Here is a 20627-nt window from a genome sequence, read left to right as displayed (position 1 = left end):
ACTCCCCTCCGCACCCCAACACCCCTCCCGCCCCAACTCCCTCCCAATCTCCCGCCCCGCCCCAACCCCCTCCCTAAAACCAGCAAGTTGAGGCCCCTGTACTACACCATCAAAGATCAACTTAACTCAACCTTCCAGACTCAACATTGAGTTGAATAATTTCAGATCATAAACTCTGCCCCTGTTTTCTCGGGCAGCAGCAGCAGCTGATGATTCTGATATTCCCATTAATAGCTCCTCTAGACCCATCTTTTGTTAAAGAAAAAAGACTTGCATTTATAGAACGCCTTTCACTACCACTGAACATCCCAAAGCACTCTACAGCCAATGAAGTACTTTTGAAGTGTAGTCACTGTTGTAATGTAGGAAACGCAGCAGCCAATTTGCACTCAATAAACATTGGCCAGGACACCGGGGATAACTCCCCTGCTCTTCTTCGAAATAGTGCCATGGGATCTTTTACGTCCACCTGAGGTGACAGATGGGCCTCGGTTTAACGTCTCATCCGAAAGACGGCACCTCCGACAGTGCAGCACTCCCTCAGCACTGCACTGGAGTATCAGCCTAGACTTTTGTACTCAAGTCTCTGGAGTGGGGCTTGAACCCACGACCATCTGACTCCGAGGCGATGGTGTTACCAACTGAGCCACAGCGGACACGGTCAGCTTTACTTGTCCCATTACCATCTCCTTTCACCATCATCCCTTTTGTCATTCAATCTCTCCTACCTTCCAGCCTATCACAGACCTTCCCTTTTGTTCTTTCCTCCCTTCCCCCCCTTTCTCTGTGCTTGCTTAAAATCCGTTACATCTCGAACCTTTTCCAGTTCTGATGAAAGGTCATCGACCTGAAACGTTGACTCGGTTTCCCCCTCCACAAATGCTGCCTGACCTGCGGAGTTTTTCCAGCATTTTCTGTTTTTTTTATTTCCGTACCTTAAACCTCAGACTTCCTGTTCTGAAGAGCTCCATTAATAACTCAACAAACTCAACAAGGGAGCCTGTTTTGCAGTGTGAATTATAATGCATTTCTCCATTTAATAAATCTTTACATCTCAGGACTCTACCTTGTACAGCAGACATTACTGGATCACGGGTCAATTGCAGCATTTTATAACCAGATTTTCCAATTTTTGTTTGTTTGCTTTGCGATATTTAGTCCCTAATTACGTGTCATAGGCCTATATTAAGACAGTTAAATTTGAGTTGCCTGCCTTTTTTGGGCTCTGTCTGCTTTTGCGAGTTCTCTAGGTTGGGTCAGATCGGGTCTGAGCAGTTATATCACAGTTCACAGAATAGCTCATACAATAACTGTGAACCCCGCAAGCAGTGCGATGTCACAGCGTCCCTTGGGATGAGCTATTCCAAGAGAGAACGACTCCCCCATTTGAACACACAAGTCCTGCACCAGAGACTAACTAAAACCTCATCAAAAAGGCCTTTCCCCCAACACACACAGCGCTGGGTTTCCAATACACCCCCACCACTCTATCCCCGCCGCCAATCTGCTCTCGCTGCCTTCGCTCTTCCCTTTCCTCTGCTTTCTTCAGTCTGTCCGAGCTATCGTGGGTGGGCGAGGCAAATCGTTTGGTAGCACTGCCAGCGGTATAAGAACACATCACCTGCCTCTTTGCTGGGAGTCAGCATGTGGCCGCAAGGAACTTGAGGAGACCGTGGGAACCTCAATCTAAACCGGGGACCTTGCTCTTCCGTTATCAGAGTTGGAAAATTGTTATGAAAGAGCTGTTATTTCTGCTTTTCTCAAGTTCCTTCACTGTAGAATGCTACGTGCTTGAGCAGGTTGTTACACCGATATGTTGATCCTGTTCCAGATCCGTCGAAAGTTCCTTGGCTTGGATGCGTTGCTACACGGGTGTGGGGGAACACTGCTTCTCAAGTCTTCCAAAATTCAATAGACTCTGGAACAGTTCCCATGGATTGGAGGGTAGCTAATGTTACCCCACTATTCAAAAAAGGTGGTGGAGAGAAAACAGGAAATTATCGACCGGTAAGCCTGACATCGGTAGTGGGGAAAATGCTAAGAGTCCATTATAAAAGATGTAATAGCAGAGCACTTTTGAAGAAGGGTTTCGACCTGAAACGTCAACTCAAATTTCTCTCCATGGATGTTGCCTGACCTGCTGAGTTTTTCCAGCATTTTCTGTTGTTATTTTGGAAAACAGTGACAGGATCGGACAAAGTCAACATGGATTTTACAAAAGGTAAATCGTGCTCGACTAATCTACTGGAATTTTTTGAGGATGTAACTGGGGGTAGAATAGATAAGGGAGAACCAGTGGATGTGGTGTATTTGGACTTTCAGAAGACTTTCGATAAGGTCCCGCATAAGAGATTAGCGTGTAAAGTTAAGGCACATGGGATTGGGGGTAAGGTCCTGACTTGGATAGAGAACTGGTTGGCAGACAGGAAGCAAAGAGTTGGAATAAACGGGTCTTTTTCCGAGTGGCAGGCAGTGACTAGTGGGGTACCGCAGGGATCGGTCCGAGGACCCCAGCTATTCACAATATATATTAATGATCTAGACAAGGGAACTAGATGTAATATCTCCAAGTTTGCAGACGACACAAAGCTGGGTGGGCGTGTGTGCTGTGAGGAGGATGCAGAGAAACTCCAGTATGATTTGGACAGGTTGAGTGATTGGGCAGATGGAGTATAATGTGGATAAATGCAAAGTTATCCACTTTGGTGGCAAAAACAGGAAGGCAGATTATTATCTGAACGGCAATAGATTGGGAGAAGGGGAAGTGCAACGAGACCTGGGTGTCCTTGTGCACCAGTCGCTGAAGGTAAGCATGCAGGTGCAGCAGGCGGTTAAGAAGGCAAATGGTATGTTGGCCTTCGTAGCGAGAGGATTCGAGTACAGGAACAAGGATGTCTTGCTGCAGTTGTACAGGGCCTTGGTGAGACCACACCTTGAGTATTGTGTGCAGTTTTGGTCGCCTTATCTGAGGAAGGATGTTCTTGCCATGGAGGGAGTGCAGTGAAGATTCACCAGACTGATACCTGGGATGGCAGGAATAACGTATGAGGAGAGATTGTGTCGATTGGGATTATACTCACTGGAGTTTAGAAGATTGAGAGGGGATCTCATCGAAACCTATAAAATTCTGTCAGGCCTGGACAGACTAGATGCAGGAAGGATGTTTCTGATGGCCGGGGAGTCCAGAACCAGGGGTCATAGTCTAAGGATAAGGGGTAAGCCATTTAGGACTGAAATGAGGAGGAATTTCTTCACCCAGAGAGTGGTGAACCTGTGGAATTCTCTGCCACAGAGGGCGGTGGAGGCCAGTTCATTAAATATATTCAAAAAAGAGTTGGATATATTTCTTAAGGCTAAAGGGATCAAGGGATATGGGGAGAAGGCAGGGACAGGGTACTGAATTTGGATGATCAGCCATGATCTCATTGAATGGCAGAGCAGGCTCGAGGGGCCGAATTGCCTACTCCTGCTCCTATCTTCTATGTTTCTATGTCCAGAAACACCCCATAGAATTCTGTCCTAGGAAATCAGAGCAAGGCTGGTGACTGCTGTCCAAATAACTCTGGGTAAACCCCATCGTTGCGTGGGACCTGCAGTCACTTTGCTGAAATAATGGTGGAAACCAGCCATGGTCTCCCCAGGGTTAAGCTCTGAAGTCGATCTAATTTAGATAACAGTTACATACCAGTGAGGGGTCATTAGGAAGCAGACTGATACAAAATAGGAATTGCATCCTGCAGTATCGTTCTGACATGGGTCCCCCTGATTTTTGAAGAAATTGATGTGGTGTTGGCTATTACTAGTCCATGACTCACCCAGTCCCTCGATGACATCTCGTCCCCAAGACAGATAAAAGTAGGATTGCCCATTTGAAGTTTAAACCCGCAGAAGCACTGAAGATAAGGACACATGGTTAAAAAGCTTTGCTCCGTACTTGCCTAGTTTACTCACATCAGATTCATGCGAACTATGCTTTTCCAAAAATTAAAGAGTTATTTTACCACAACAGCCATTGAGTGAAAACATTCCATTTACCCGTGAACCGCTATTAAAATTGTCCATCAGGATACAACTGGGGTTTTTTTTGCACCCAATTTTACTTTGATGTTACCAAAAGTAAAATGGGAAGCGCCCATACAAGCCTGGCTTTCGCCTCCAATAAAATGGTTAAACTAAGGACTAAAAATCGTAAAGGTAAACAACAAAAATTGGAACATCTAGTTACTGTCGTTATACAAGGTAAAGCCCTAAGATGAAAAGATTTATTAAAATGGAGAAATGCATTATAATTCAAAACAGGCTCCCCTGATAGCTCAGCAAGTTTGTTGAGTGGCTAACAGAGCTTTACAGAACAGGGAGGTCCAAGGTTCAATGCCCAGGCTGTGTTGAGTTAAATTTATTTCAGCTGGAAGAATCAGCCAGCATTCCTGCTCCTGAGCACTATCCACTGACCCCTGCTGCAGATGAGAACACAAGAACATAACAACATAAGAATTAGGAGCAGGAGTCGGCCATACGACCTTCGAGCCTGCTCCGCCATTCAATAAGATCATGGCTGATCTTCGACCTCAACTTAAATAAAGGGAATTACGAGGGTATGAGACGGGAATTGGGTAAGATTGATTGGGTGGTGTTTCTGGGGGGATTGACAGTGGATAGACAATGGCAAGCATTCAAAGATAGAATGGAAGAATTCCAGAACATGTTTATACCGGTTTGGCATAAAAATAAACCTAAAAAGGTGGCTCAACCGTGGATAACGAGGGAAATTAGGGACAGCATAAAATAAAAAAAAAGGGCATATCAACTGGCAAAAAAAAGCACCAGACCGGAAGATTGGGGGCAGTACAGGATACAGCAAAAGAGGACAAAGGGATTAATCAGGAAGGGGAAAATAGAATACGAAAGTAAACTTGCAGCAAACATAAAGACAGACTGCAAAAGCTTTTATCGGTATATCAGGAGGAAAAGACTGGTAAAATCCCAAGTCGGTCCCTTGCAGTCCGATTCGGGAGAATATATAATGGAGAATAAGGAAATGGCAGACCAATTAAACTCATACTTTGGTTCTGTATTCACAAAGGAGGACACAAATAACCTCCCAGGAATATCGGCAAACATAGGGACTAATGAGAGGGAGGAGCTGACAGAAATTAGTATCTCTAGGGATATGGTGTTGGGTAAGTTGAGGGGACTGAAGGCCGACAAATCCCCGGGGCCTGATAAACTACATCCTAGGGTACTTAAGGAGGTGGCCCTGGAGATAGCAGATGCTCTAAGGATCATCTTCCGGAACTCCATTGACTCGGGAACAGTACCCGTGGATTGGAGGGTAGCTAATGTTACCCCAATATTTAAAAAGGGGGGTAGAGAGAAAGCAGGGAATTATAGACCAGTAAGCCTTACATCGGTTGTGGGCAAAATGCTAGAGTCCATTATTAAGGATAAAATAGCGGAGCACTTGACAAATGGGGAAAGGATCGGACAGAGTCAACATGGATTTACAAAGGGTAAATCGTGTTTGACTAATCTGCTGGAATTTTTTGAGGAAGTAACTGGTAAAATAGATGGGGGAGAGCCAGTGGATGTGGTGTACCTTGACTTCCAGAAAGCCTTCGATAAGGTTCCACACAAAAGATTATCATGCAAAATTAAGGCTCATGGGATTGGGGGCAAAGTATTAACGTGGATAGAGAACTGGCTGGCGGATAGAAAACAGAGAGTTGGAATAAACGGCTCGTTTTCGGAGTGGCAGGCAGTGACCAGCGGGGTGCCGCAAGGATCTGTCCTGGGACCCCAGCTGTTCACAATATATATAAATGATCTGGATCAGGGAATTGGATGCAATATTTCCAAATTCGCTGACGACACTAAACTAGGAGGAGGGGTGGGCTCTGATGAGGATGTCAGGAGGCTACAGTGCGATTTGGACAGGTTGGGGGAATGGGCGGATACGTGGCAGATACACTATAATGTGGATAAATGCGAGGTTATCCACTTTGGGGGTAAAAACAGGAGGGTAGATTATTATCTAAATGGCAATAGATTGGGAGATGGGGAAGTGCAGAGGGACCTGGGTGTTCTTGTGCACCAGTCACTGAAGGAGAGCATGCAGGTGCAACAGGCGATTAAGAAGGCAAATGGTATGTTGGCCTTCATATCAAGGGGGTTCGAGTATAGGAATAGGGATACCTTACTACAGCTGTACAAGGTGCTGGTGAGACCGCATCTGGAGTATTGTGTACAGTTTTGGTCGCCCCATCTGCGGAAGGATGTTCTTGCCATGGAAAGAGTGCAGCGGCGATTCACCAGGCTGATACCTGGAATGGCGGGAATGACCTACGAGGAGAGATTGAATAGTTTGGGCTTGTACTCACTGGAGTTTAGAAGATTGAGAGGGGATCTCATCGAAACATATAAAATTATGGCAGGCCTGGACAGGCTGAATTCAGAGAGAATGTTTCCAATGGCAGGGGAGCACAGAACCAGGGGCCACAGTCTAAAAATAGCGGGCAAATCATTTAAAACAGAGATGAGGAAGAATTTCTTCACTCAAAGAGTGGTGAGCCTGTGGAATTCCCTGCCACAGAGGGCTGTGAAGGCTAATTCAATAAATATTTTCAAGAGAGAATTGGATATATTTCTGAAGGCTAAGGGGATTAAGGGTTACGGAGAAAAGGCGGGGACGGGGTACTGAACTGGTAAGATCAGCTATGATCTCAGACGAAGATCAGCCATGATCTCATTGAATGGCGGAGCAGGCTCGAAGGGCCGAATGGCCTACTCCTGTTCCTATCTCTAAAAAAAAACTCCACTTTCCCGCCCGATCCCCATATCCCTCGATTCCCCCAGAGTCCAACAATCTCTTGATCTCAGCCTTGAATATACTCAAAGACTCAGCATTCACAGTCCTCTGGGGCAGAGAATTCCAAAGATTCACAACCCTCTGAGTGAAGAAATTCCTCCTCATCTCAGTCTTAAATGGCCGACCCCTTATCCTGAGACTATGCCCCCTTGCTCTAGACTCTCCAGCCAGGGGGAAACAACCTCTCGGCATCTACCCTGTCAATCTCCTTCAGAATCTTGTATGTTTCAATGAGATCACCTCTCATTCTTCTAAACTCCAGAGAATATCGGCCCATTCTACACAATCTCTCATCATAGGACAACCCTCTCATCCCAGGGATCAACCTCGTGAACCTTTGTTGCACCGCCTCTAAGGCATGTACATCCTTCCTTAGATAAGAAGACCAAAGGCTGCATGGATGTCAATTGATAACAGGATCATGCTCAACTTCTATGCCACCTTCCCCAACCCCCTAGCTGACTGATAAGCCTCACATTTGAATAATGGCGATTTGGCCGAGGTAGCAGGGAGTATTTGGTGCTGTGGAACATGGCAGGGGCAAATTTGGTGCGCAGCGAAAGGGGAAGAGAGAGTTAATTAAATTCAGAGATGGAGGAAAGATTTTTTTTTTAAAAAGAGGTTCTTAAATCTAGCAGAGGACTAAGAAGGATTAATGGAAAGAGGCGAGAAGTTATTAGGTTTAGATCACATTAAAAAACTGTAATTTAAAAGAGCCAGAATCTGAGCACAGAAAGGAACAAACTTGGAAGAGAATGGTTTTATCAAGTCAACAAGTAAATCACAAAGACAGATTAGACTGCAGTGCGGCAATTAGCTTACTGGGTTGGTTAGCAAAACAGTTGATTATAGTAATGTTTTAGTGAATCAGGGCCAGCAGCCAATTCAGGAACCAAAAGCATTTAATTATCATTCATTTAATGAACGTGCGTGTAATTCTCCGTCTCGCTCCCACTCTGACCTCTCTGTCCTTGGCCTCTTACACTGTTCCAATGAAGCTCAGCGGAAGCTCGAGGAACAGCACATCTTTCGATTAGGCACTTTACAGCCTTCCGGACTCAACATAGAGTTCAACAATTTCAGACCATAACCTCGGCCCCGATCATTTTTTTCTTTCTCTCACATGGCAGCTGTTGATCACCTGCCAGTGCCATTTACACTTCATCTACAGCCATCTTGTGTTTCTTAACTTGTCCCATTACCATCTCCTTTTGCCTTGCACCATCATCCCTTTTGTCATTTAATCTCTCCTGCCTTCCAGCCTATCACAGACCTTCCCTTTTGTTCTTTCCTCCCCTCCCCCCTTTCCCAGCCCCTACACTTGCTTAAAGACCTGTTCCATCTCCAGCTTTTTCCAGTTCTGACGAAGGGTCATCGACCTGAAACATTAACTCGTTTCTCTCTCTACAGATGCTGCCTGACCTGCTGAGTATTTCCAGCATTTTCTGGTTTTTATTTCAGATTTCCAGCATCCGCAGTATTTTGTTTTTGTAATCTTGCCTTCCTTCTGTTCTGATGCGTTATTCTAGTGCCTGCAGGGTTTGAATGCAGTCAGCGATTTCCCTTCCAGCCAGGCCAGTGAGAGTCGCCTGTATCACAGTGACCGTCATCAACTCTCATCACCGTGAGCACAGGCGGCAAGCTCGCCCGATGCTGTAGTGTGGGTGATCACTGCACGGTCATCAGTGCCAACCCAAACTCTGCTATCTGGTTCTAAACCCTCCTTGGGGATGTTGTCGAGATTTGCAGAACTCTCCGAGGTGTCACTCGCTCCAGCTTTGGTACTAGTGTTTGTGGCCACTTCATTCGTGAGCGTGGCGGAGCTCACAGACTTTCTCCTGCACTTGCTGACGCTGCTTCACCTCTTTCATGCTGACTTTTTGCTTTTAAAGTACTTCAAGTGCAACCAAAGAGCTTCTCTCAGTGACCGTGCAGTACAAAGAAAGGACTTACATTTATACAGTGACTTTCATAACTTCAGGATGTCCCAAAGTGCTTTACAGCCAATTAAGTGTTTTGAAGTGTAGTCACTGTTGTAATGTTGGAAACGCGGCAGCCAATCTACGCATAGCAAGGTCCCACAAACAGCAATGTGATAATAACTAGATCATCTGCTTGAGTGATGTTGGTTGAGGGATAAATATTGGCCAGGACACCAGGGGCAACTGCCCAACTCTTCTTCGAAATAGTGCCATGGGATCTTTTACAACCACTTGAGGGCAGACGAGGCCTCAGTTTAACTTCGCATCCAAAGGACGGCACCTCCGACAGTGCGCCGCTCCCTTAGTACTAGATTATGTGTTCAAGTCTCTGGAGTGGGACTTTCTGACTCAGAGGCGAGAGTTATTTTACGCATCGGACATCGCATTTCAAAGTATCACAAGTATTAAAAAGAGAAAGGCGTTAATTTCATGTTCCGGTCAATTCCAGGTTATTTGCCGTTTGCGAAGGAGGTTCCTGGAAATTTACAAGGGGCTGGTAAACTGCAAACAATAACACTCGCGCTGTTGTAGAGTTGAGTAGCATCCAATTTACTGCGATGAACACGACTGGAGATCACAGCAGCACTGCAGCCAAGTAAAGTAATTCATGCAGACCATGGCGCAATGGGCAGCTTGCAATGCTCACAGGAGAAAGCACATTCTGCCGAGCGTAACTGCAGCAAGTCTGCGCTCCAGGAGGGCCCCTGGCATGCACCGACCTGAACCCTGGCACAAGCCAACACCTTGGCGAGGGCAAGAAACACCAGGGAGGGTAGGTCCACATTCCAATCGAGGGACATGGAGCAAAGGCAGGTAAATGGAACTGAGGTGCAAATCAGCCCTGATCGAACTGAATGGTGGAACAGGTTCGAGGGGCTGAATGGCCTCCTCCTGTTCCTAGGTCTCAAAAGTAAAAGGTTCTGTCGCAGCACTCAGCGCGTGACACTAGATGTCACTAGCTTGCTGCCATGGGTCTGGCGTCCGCAGAGAATTACGAAGGTTCTATATGTAAATGGGTTTCCGATCCAGAACTGCGCAACAGTCAATGTGTTTAAATAGGTTATGCAGTAGACAGAGCACTTGGAGGCTATTCAACTCAATAACGCGCTATATAAATACAAGTTATTACTTGTCCAGCACACCCTACTTGAATCACTTAAAGCCAAAAAAAAATCAAATCCAAAAGGGGCCAAATTGTATTTTCCTAAAAATTCTTCTTATTGTAAACTGTTGGCTTTACTTCAGCTTTTCACTAAAGCCTATTCGTTCCTTGCCAGTGAGGCGACAGCTGCTAGTATCTGGCACCAGTGACCGACTGCACGGAAATTAATATATTGCCGCCACTGGGCGGCGCTGTGATGCCAGCATCACATGTCCGAGTGCCTGCACAGCACCACCTAGTGGCTGCGATCAGGTGCACGCTGGAATTTGGCGTCACCTAGTGGCAGGGAACGAATGCTGCAGCGATATAAAATCAGAGAATGATACAGCATAGGATACAGAGCTCTCCCAAATAGTCCCACTCCCCTGCTTTTTCTCCGCAGCCCTGCAAATTTTTCCACTTTAAGTACTTATCCAATTCCCTTTGGAAAGCGATTATTAAATCTGCTTCCAACACGCTTTCAGGCAGTGCATTCCAGATCATAACAACTCGCTGCTTAAAAAAAACTTCATCTCGCCTGTTTTTTTGCCAATTACCTTAAATCTGTGTCCTCTGGTTACCAACCCTTCTGCCACGGGAAACAGTTTCTCCTTATTTAGTCTGTCAAAACCCTTCATGATTTTGAACAACTCTATCAAATCTCCCCTTTACCTTCTCTGCTCTAAGGAGAACAACCTTAGTTTCTCTAGTCTCTCCACATAACTGAAGTATTTCATCCCTGGTAAATCTCCTCTGCACCTTCTCTTAAGGCCTTTACCTCCTTCCCAAGTGCAGGGCCCAGAATTGGCCACCATTCTCCAGCTGGAGTCTAACCAGTATTCTATAAAGGTTTAGCATAACTTCCTTGCTTTTGTATTCTATCCCTCTGTTTATAAAGCCAATGATCCCGTGTGCCTTTTTAACCGTTCTCAACTTGCCCTGCCACCTTCAATGATTTGTGTACCTAGAGCAAAGGAGGGCAAAGGGCATGATCAAGAGGGGCAAAATAGCTTACGAAAACAAGCTGGCGGAAAATATAAAAACTAACTCCAAAAGCTTTTATAAATATATCAAAAGGAAAAGACTGGTGAAAACCAAAGTTGGTCCATTGCAGTCAGATACGGGGGAATATATAATGGGAAATAAGGAAATGGCAGATCAACTAAATGCATACTTTGGGTCAGTCTTTACGAAGGAAGACACAAAAAACCTCCCTGGGATATCGGGAAAAATAGGGACATTGGCAAAGGAGGAACTGACGCAAATCAATATCTCTAAGGATATGGTGTTAAGGAAGCTAAAGGGATTGAAGGTGGACAAATCCCCAGGGCCTGATAACATGCATCCTAGGGTACTGAAGGAGGTGGCCCTAGAGATAGCGGATGCACTAAGGATGATTTTTCAGAATTCATTAGACTCGGGAACAGTGCCGATGGATTGGAGGGTAGCTAACGTTACCCCACTATTCAAAAAGGGGGGTAGGGAAAAAGCAGGTAATTACAGACCTGTAAGCCTTACATCAGTTGTGGGCAAAATGCTGGAGTCCATCATTAAGGATGAAATAGCGGAGCACTTAGCAAATGGGGACAGGATAGGACAGAGTCAACATGGATTTACAAAGGGTAAATCGTGCTTGACTAATCTATTGGAATTTTTTGAGGGAGTAACTGGTAGAATAGATGGGGGAGAGCCAGTAGATGTGGTGTACCTGGACTTCCAAAAGGCCTTCGATAAGGTCCCACATAAAAGATTAGCATGGAAAATTGAGGCTCATGGGATAAAGGGGAAAGTTTTGGCGTGGATAGGGAACTGGCTGTCAGATAGAAAACAGAGAGTTGGAATAAACGGCTCATTTTCTGAATGGCAGGCAGTAACAAGTGGGGTACCACAGGGATCTGTCCTGGGCCCCCAGCTGTTCACAATTTACATTAATGACCTGGATCAGGGAGTCGGATGCAGCATTTCCAAATTTGCAGACGACACTAAACTAGGAGGTGGGGTGGGCTCAGAGGAAGAGACCAGGAAGCTCCAGAGCGATTTGGACAGACTGGGCGATTGGGCGGATAAATGGCAGATGCACTATAATGTGGACAAGTGCGAAGTTATCCACCTTGGGTGCAGGAACGGGAGGGCAAATTATTATTTAAATGGCAATAGATTGGGAGAGGGGGAAGTACAGAGAGACCTGGGTGTTCTTGTACACCAGTCACTGAAGGCGAGCATGCAGGTGCAACAGGCGGTCAAGAAGGCAAACGGTATGCTGGCCTTCATAGCAAAAGGGTTAGAATACAGGAACAGGGATACCTTGCTGCAGCTGTACAGGGCACTGGTGAGACCACACCTCGAGTACTGTGTACAGTTTTGGTCGCCTCATCTGAGGAAGGATGTTCTTGCCATGGAGGGGGTGCAGCGGCGATTCACCAGGCTGATACCAGGAATGGCGGGAATGACCTATGAGGAGAGACTATGTAGTTTAGGGATGTACACACTGGAGTTTAGAAGATTGAGAGGGGACCTCATAGAAGTGTATAAAATTCTGACAGGTCTAGACAGACTGGATGCAGAAGGAATGTTTCCCTTGGCGGGTGAAAACAGAACTAGAGGACATAATTTAAGGATAAGGGCTAAACCATTTAGGACAGAGATGAGGGGGAATTTCTTCACTCAGAGAGTGGTGAACCTGTGGAACTCATTGCCACAGAGGGCAGTGTACGCCAGCTCATTAAATATATTTAAGAGGGAATTAGATATATTTCTACGGGCAAAAGGGGTTAAGGGTTACGGAGAGAAGGCGGGGACGGGATACTGAATTAAAGGATCAGCCATGATCTCATTAAATGGCGGAGCAGGCACGAAGGGCCGAATGGCCTACTCCTGCTCCTATCTTCTATGTATCTATGTATGTACCCCAGGTCTCTCTGTTCCTGCACCCCCTTTAACACTGTACCATTTAGTTTATTTTGCCTCTCTTCGTTCTTCAAACCAAAATTAATCACTTCACACTGCTCTACGGGGAATTTTCACTGGATCTATTCCAAAGGCAAGTAGGAGCCAGACTTCAAAACAATGGAATCTATTACCCAGTGCAGTTCCAAGAAGTGCAACAAAATATGGAGATAAATAACTTCTATCGAAGTCTGTAGCCCACGGGACAATGAAACACTTTGTACTGACACTTCTGTCAAGATAATATTTAAAAGTACACTAAAACCTGTCAAAAGCTTAGCAAGTGGAAATGAGAGAAATAGATTATAAAGTTAAGGAAACTATAAACAAAGTTTCAAAGGATTAGAATGTGCCAAGCACCAAGAATGTTGGCTTAGCAGGCCAACATCTAATAGCAAGGTCCCACAAACAGCAATGTGATCACGACACAATAATCTGTTTTAGGTGTTGGTTGAGGGACAAATATCGTCCAGGACACCGGGGAGAACTCCCCTGCTCGTCTTCGAATAATGCAGTGATATCTTTTACATCCAGAGGGCAGACAGACCACATTTTAACGTCTCATCCAAAAGTGTGGTGCCCAAAATTGGCCATAATACCAAGTGTCTGCATCTGCACACACTCAGAGGTTGAACTCCAAACCATCGTCAACACCTTCACCAAAGCGTACGAGAGCATGGGCCTTACGCTAAACATCCGTAAGACAAAGGTCCTTTACCAACCTGCTCCCGCCACACAGTACTACCCCCCGATTATCAAAATCCACGACGAGGCCTTGGACAACGTGGACCACTTTCCATACCTCGGGAGCCTGTCAACAAGGGCAGATGTCGATGACGAAGTCCAACACTGCCTTCAGTGTGCCAGTGCAGCCTTCGGTCGCCTGAGGAAGAGAGTGTTTGAAGACCAGGACCTCAAACCCAGCACCAAGCTCATGGTCTACAGAGCAGTAGTGATACCCGCCCTGCTGTATGCTTCAGAGACATGGACCATGTACAGCAGGCACCTCAAAGCATTGGAGAGGTACCACCAACGCTGCCTCCGCAAGATCCTGCAAATCCATTGGCAGGATAGGCACACCAATGTCAGTGTTCTTGCTCAGGCCAGCATCGAAGCTTTGACCATGCTCAATCAGCTCTGATGGACGGGCCACATTGATACAAGACTCCCAAAACAAGCGCTCTACTCGGAGCTCCGACACGGCAAGAGAGCTCCAGGTGGGCAGAGGAAACGCTTCAAGGACACCCTCAAAGCCTCCTTGAAAAAGTACAACATCCCCACTGACACCTGGGAATCCCTGGCCCAAGACCGCACAAAGTGGAGAAAAAGCATCCGGGAAGGCGCTGAACACCTCGAGTCTCTGCGCCGGGAGCAAGCGGAAGCCAAGCGCAAACAACGGAAGGAGCGCACGTCAACCCAAGCACCCCACCCACCCGCCCCTTCAACCACCGTCTGCCCCACCTGTGACAGAGACTGTAGGTCCCGCATTGGACTCATCAGTCACCTGAGAACTCATTTTTAGTGTGGAAGCAAGTCATCCTCGGTTCCGAGGGACTGCCTAAGAAGAAGAATACTCCAACTGGCGCCTCCGACAGTGCAGCACTCCCTCAGTACGGCACTGAAGTACCTGTCTAGATTATGTGCTGAAGTCTCTGGAGTGGGGCTTGAATCTCAGAGGAGAAAGTGCTACCTATTGAGCCACAGCTGACGTCAATCAGTCGTGGGAACCGGCAAATACAATACAAGATAATGCAATTCGACATTTAATTTTGTCACAGCATCAATCAAAGGCGACACAAGAAAAGACTTTTTTACGCAGCGAGTGGTTATGATCTGGAATGCACTGCCTGAAAGGATGGTGGAGGCAGATTCAATCGTGGCTTTCAAAAGGGAATTGGATAAGTGCCTGAAGGAAAAAAAATTGCAGGACTACGGAGAAAGGGCGGGGGAGTGGGACTAGCTGAGCGCCGGCATGGGCCCGACAAGCCGAATGGCCTTCTTCTGTGCTGTAACCATTCTATGACTCTTGCATCAATGTAGGTCGCGCAGAACAGGGGCTGCATCACATGGAACCTCGAGCAGCACATAGAAAGTTTAAATCCACGTTCTCCTTAACTTGCACCTGTCTGAAGTTGCTGATACTCACAGATCTTCTTGTTCTGATTTAACAGTGAGGTGACAACATCAACAACAGCCCTTTCCAAACCTCCAGGCCCACAAAATTCAAACAGGGCAAACCAGGGAATATGTAATATTACCAATGTTTCCCCCTAAGGTGTGTGGGCAAGCGGCTGCGCATCAATCTGGAAGTCCCGCGCAGGCTGCTCGCCAGCTGTTGCCGCTGGAGGAGATGCACGGGGGGAAAAAAAAACAATTAGAGGGAACATTGAATATCACTATAAGGATCGAGTTGCCTAGGCTTCAGCGGCAGCACTTTCAGGACTTGGGGACCCGTGTCTAGGTTGGACACTCAGACAACTCAGCCCAGCTCTCTGCTGGCCTGGGCCAAGCAAATCGAGGGCCCCAAGTCTTGGGCAAGCAGAATAGTTCATTCTACTGTAGGTAAAAACATCCGTCGATATTGAGGATGTCAGTTCAAGGCAGAACAGAGCGAGAGAGGAGCAGAGATGACAGTGCTGCCCCGATGCTCCAGTAAGTGCTGGGCTGTGTGGCCCTGAGCCACATAAACCAGAAAGATTGGAGGTACAGCTTCAGGTCAGTGCAATTCGCCCAAGTGACTCCAGTCACCCCCTGCAATAATCTTCATGCATGGACATTGGCCAAGGGCAGGATTGGGCTTGGCAGTGATGCCTTCCACAGTTGAATAGTCAGTCAATACTCACTTTCTAGGTTCGAACAATCATTTTGGCGATTACCAGTGTTACAAATGCACTTTCATCTATCACACATACATAGTTTTCCATTTCCCCTCTCCTGACACACATTCTCCAACCAAGCAAACAGCTTGGCAATCCGCTCCCAGCCCTATGCCCATGACACTTCACAACTCAACCAGTGCGGGTTGTGTGATTTGCCCTCAGACTCTGTTACTCCCCAATTAGAAGCAAGCAGTTGGGATATCCTGGGGAACATTGCAACAGTCGAGGTTTCTGTACGATATGACATGCCTCATTCTTCATTTGAGCTGACCTACCATTTCCTGGCAGCCCCACACCGTTCTGGGGTCGATAGCTTTGGGAACCACACGGGTGGGGAAAAACCTTGCATTTTCAGTGCGATCATAGAGCTTCTTCAGCACACACACTATCAGAAATAACATCCAATGTGCTTCAGTGTTGTAACAACAAGCTTGTGTGTGATGCTCTTCCATCATCTTCTATCTTTGAGTCACTGACAAAGTCCGTCGGAAGTTTTAGGGCAGAGGGTCCAGTCCGCAGGACTGCATCAGTATTTGGAAAAGGGTCTCCTCACCCAGAGCAGAATGTTTGAAAGGCACTGTTAGGGCACCTAAACTAACATTATGACCCAGATAACAGAAACCACAAAGTGGGTAGATAAGTGTAACCATGGAGACAACCTCTCTAAACTAAAGAGTGGATAGTTCATACAGCCCAAGTGTCTGTGACAAGCAGAAACCACAGTCAAAAGTGGTTTTTCTAAATAATATGCGAACGTGCAAAAACAACATGTTGATCTTTGCGGTTTCCAAGCATAAAAGCAACTCGCTTCTCGCTGTGAAGACAGAAATCCTCTTGACCCTCGCGGAATGGAGATTTCTCCCGGTGCACTTGAATAAAGCGATCGTTGTACCGCACCGAAGTCTCCGCCGAGTCCGTTTCAACAACAGGCACCACTTCAATTCATCACCTCAACCTCCCCCAACACCAGAGACCAGTCACTAAACCAAGTGTTAGTGACAGGCCTGTACCCACCAGTACTGTACCCCAGTGTTATACAGTGACAGACCTGTACCCCCCAGTACTGTACCCCAGTGTTATACAGTGACAGACCTGTACCCACCAGTACTGTGCCCCAGTGTTATACAGTGACAGACCTGTACCCACCAGTACTGTACCCCAGTGTTAGTGACAGACCTGTACCCACCAGTACTGTACCCCAGTGTTATACAGTGACAGGCCTGTACCCACCAGTACTGTACCCCAGTGTTAGTGACAGACCTGTACCCACCAGTACTGTATCCCAGTGTTAGTGACAGACCTGTACCCACCAGTACTGTACCCCAGTGTTAGTGACAGACCTGTACCCACCAGTACTGTACCCCAGTGTTATACAGTGACAGGCCTGTACCCACCAGTACTGTACCCCAGTGTTAGTGACAGACCTGTACCCAACAGTACTGTACCCCAGTGTTAGTGACAGACCTGTACCCACCAGTACTGTACCCCAGTGTTATACAGTGACAGGCCTGTACCCACCAGTACTGTACCCTAGTGTTACAGTTAAATACCTGTACCCACCAGTACTGTACCCGTGTTAAAAAGTGACAGGCCTGTACCCACCAGTACTGTACCCCAGTGTTAGTGACAGACCTGTACCCACCAGTACTCTACCCGAGTGTTAGTGAAATACCTGTACCCACCAGTACTGTACCCCAGTGTTAGTGACAGACCTGTAACCATCAGCACTGTACCTGTGTTAGTGACAGACCTGTGCCCACCAGTACTGTACCCGTGTTAGTGACAGACCTGTACCCACCAGTACTCTACCCGAGTGTTAGTGAAATACCTGTAACCACCAGTACTGTACCCGTGTTAGTGACAGACCTGTACCCACCAGTACTGTACCCCAGTGTTAGTGACAGACCTGTACCCACCAGTACTGTACCCCAGTGTTAGTGACAGACCTGTACTCACCAGTACTGTACCCGAGTGTTAGTGAAATATCTGTACCCATCAGCACTGTACCCCAGTGTTATACAGCGACAGACCTGTACCCACCAGTACTGTACCCCAGTGTTATACAGTGACAGGCCTGTGCCCACCGGTACTGTACCCCAGTGTTAGTGACAGACCTGTACCCACCGGTACTCTACCCGAGTGTTAGTGAAATACCTGTACCCACCAGTACTGTACCCGTGTTAGTGACAGACCTGTACCCATCAGCACTGTACCCGTGTTAGTGACAGACCTGTGCCCACCAGTACTGTACCCCAGTGTTAGTGACAGACCTGTACCCACCAGTACTCTACCCGAGTGTTAGTGAAATACCTGTACCCACCAGTACTGTACCCCAGTGTTAGTGACAGACCTGTACCCACCAGTACTGTATCCCAGTGTTAGAGACAGACCTGTACCCACCAGTACTGTACCCCAGTTGTTAGTGACAGACCTGTACCCACCAGTACTGTACCCCAGTGATAGTGACAGACCTGTACCCATCAGCACTGTACCCGTGTTAGTGACAGACCTGTACCCACCAGTACTGTACCCCATTGTTAGTGACAGACCTGTACCCACCAGGTCTGTACCCGAGTGTTACAGTGAAATACCTGTACTCACCAGCACTGTACCCCAGTGTTACAGTGAAATACCTGTACCCATCAGCACTGTACCCCAGTGTTAGTGACAGACCTGTACCCACCAGTACTGTACCCCAGTGTTATACAGTGAGATCTGTACCCACCAATACTGGACCCGTGTTATAGTGACAAACCTGTACCCACCAGTACTGTACCCCAGTGTAATACAGTGACAAACCTGTACCCACCAGTACTGTACCCCAGTGTAATACAGTGACGGACCTGCACCCACCAATACTGGACCCCAGTGTTATATAGTGACAGATCTGTACCCACTAGTACTCTACCTGAGTGTTATACTACTCAAAGTTCTCTCCAGATACAGCAGATGTTCTAAAGAACAATGTCTGTTCTTCTGAAGTTTTAAGTGGACACAGTATGAAAGTTTTACATCCAAATGCTTCACCTAAATGCTAAGGGCACCACTGTGTTTAGAGACAATTCGAAATGTAAAGTAACCTGCAGCTCAGCTTGATGCTGACCCAGTGTGTGTGGAAAGCAGGACTGGGCTGGACGGCACCGTACCATTGAAGGCTGGAAGCGGGCGGAGGTGGTGTGTGCTGTAGATGTCATTCCTTAACTGAAGGCGAAGATCTGTGTCCTTGTTGAGAAGCTGCGGCAGGGTCTCCTTGCGGAATGGCGTCTTCTCTAGAATGACCACGGCGTCCTGAATGTCTCCACAGTCTTCTCCAACCTGCCACATTAAAGAAGCTGCTTACAAAAACTGATAGAACAAGGCCCTCTGCCACCAGCAGAAAGTGCGGTGAAATGTGCCTACTCTAGTGAAAACAATCGAACAATAACTCACCTACACGCATCCTCTGCCAAACTATCATTACATCGATTCTGTAGCACAGACACAGGCTATTCGGTCCGTGCCGGTGTTTATGCTCTACATGAGCCTCCTCCCACTCTACTTCATCTCACCCTACAAGCATATGCTTCTATTCCTTTCTCCCTCATACAGCTTCCCCTTAAAAGGCATCTGTGCTATTCACCTCAACCACTCCCTGGGGGAGCGAGTTCCACATTCTCCCCACTCCCTGGGGGAGCGAGTTCCACATTCTCCCCACTCCCTGGGGGAGCGAGTTCCACATTCTCCCCACTCCCTGGGGTAGCGAGTTCCACATTCTCCCCACTCTCTGGGTAGTGAAGTTCTCCTGAATTCCCTATTGGATTTATGAGTGACTATCTTATATTTATGACCTCTAGTCTTGGTCTCTCCCACAAGTGGAAATATTTTCTCCAGTTCTACCTTATTGAGCCCCTTCATAATTTTTAGAGGCCTGCATCAGGCCACCCCTCGGCCTGCTCTTTTCTGGAGAAAAGAGCCCCAGCCTGTTCATCTTGACATCCGGCAGCCACTTTAACACAAGAGTGGTCCAGACGTCTCCATCGTTAATCACGCCAGGCATCCTTTGCCCACTTTGAGTGAGACCAGCAATTTGATGGCAACTGCTGTGGGGAAAGAGTGGTTCTGTGGGTCAGCGCCAACTGGAAGTTGGGCTGAGGCAGCCTTTCCACGTGAGAGAAATAGGCCAACTGAATTCCACAGCAAGACCCAGGGATAAAAGGGCTGCGTTCTAACCCACTGAAGAAATAATTATCCTTCCACCTGGGGCCTCAGTATTAGTCCCAGAGCCAAGGCTGTGTGAGTGTGAAGGGGTCGGGCCCCTCACCACCATTACAGGTCATCAGCCGTGCCTCGGTGGTAGCACTCTCGCCCCCGAGCCAAAAGGTCGTGGGTCAAGCCCCACTCCGTGCGCTTGAGCATATAATCCAGGCTGACACTTCAGTGCTGTTCTGAGGGAGTGCTGCACTGTCAGAGGTGCCGTCTTTCAGATGAGCTATTAAACCGAGGCCCCGTCTGCTCTTTCGGGTGAATGGAAAGAACCCATGGCACTATTCAATGAAGAGCAGGGGAGTTCTCCCAATGGCCTGGTCAATATCCCTCAACCATCACCACTAAAACAGATGCCCTGGTCATTTACCTTGTTGGTGTGTGTGGGACCTTGCTGTGCACAAATTGGCTGCCACATTTCCTTGCATTATAACAGTAAATTCCCTTGAGTATAGAAGATTGAGAGGCAATCTAATCGAGTTGTTTAAAATTATAAAGAGATTCAATAGGGTAGATGCGGAGAATTTCCTCTAGTGGAGAATTCAGAATGAGGGGACATAATCTTAGAATTA

At 47.1% G+C, this 20627-nt stretch overlaps 1 protein-coding gene across 2 annotated transcripts in view; it reads right to left on the bottom strand.

Moving 5' to 3' along the window:
- Positions 1 to 20627, bottom strand: part of dcps (decapping enzyme, scavenger) — a 96423-nt gene that overhangs the window by 53883 nt on the left and 21913 nt on the right. For both annotated transcript variants that reach the window (XM_085968161.1, XM_085968159.1), the window contains exon 2: positions 18960 to 19128. In XM_085968161.1, coding sequence (XP_085824287.1) covers positions 18960 to 19128 — 169 coding nt within the window. The remainder of the gene's footprint in view (positions 1 to 18959; positions 19129 to 20627) is intronic.

The sequence above is a fragment of the Somniosus microcephalus genome, chromosome 26 (genome assembly GCF_052327205.1).
Source record: "Somniosus microcephalus isolate GS21.2 chromosome 26, FLI_Smic_1.0, whole genome shotgun sequence".
NCBI lineage: Eukaryota > Metazoa > Chordata > Chondrichthyes > Squaliformes > Somniosidae > Somniosus > Somniosus microcephalus.
This window is presented reverse-complemented; position numbering and strand designations above follow the sequence as displayed.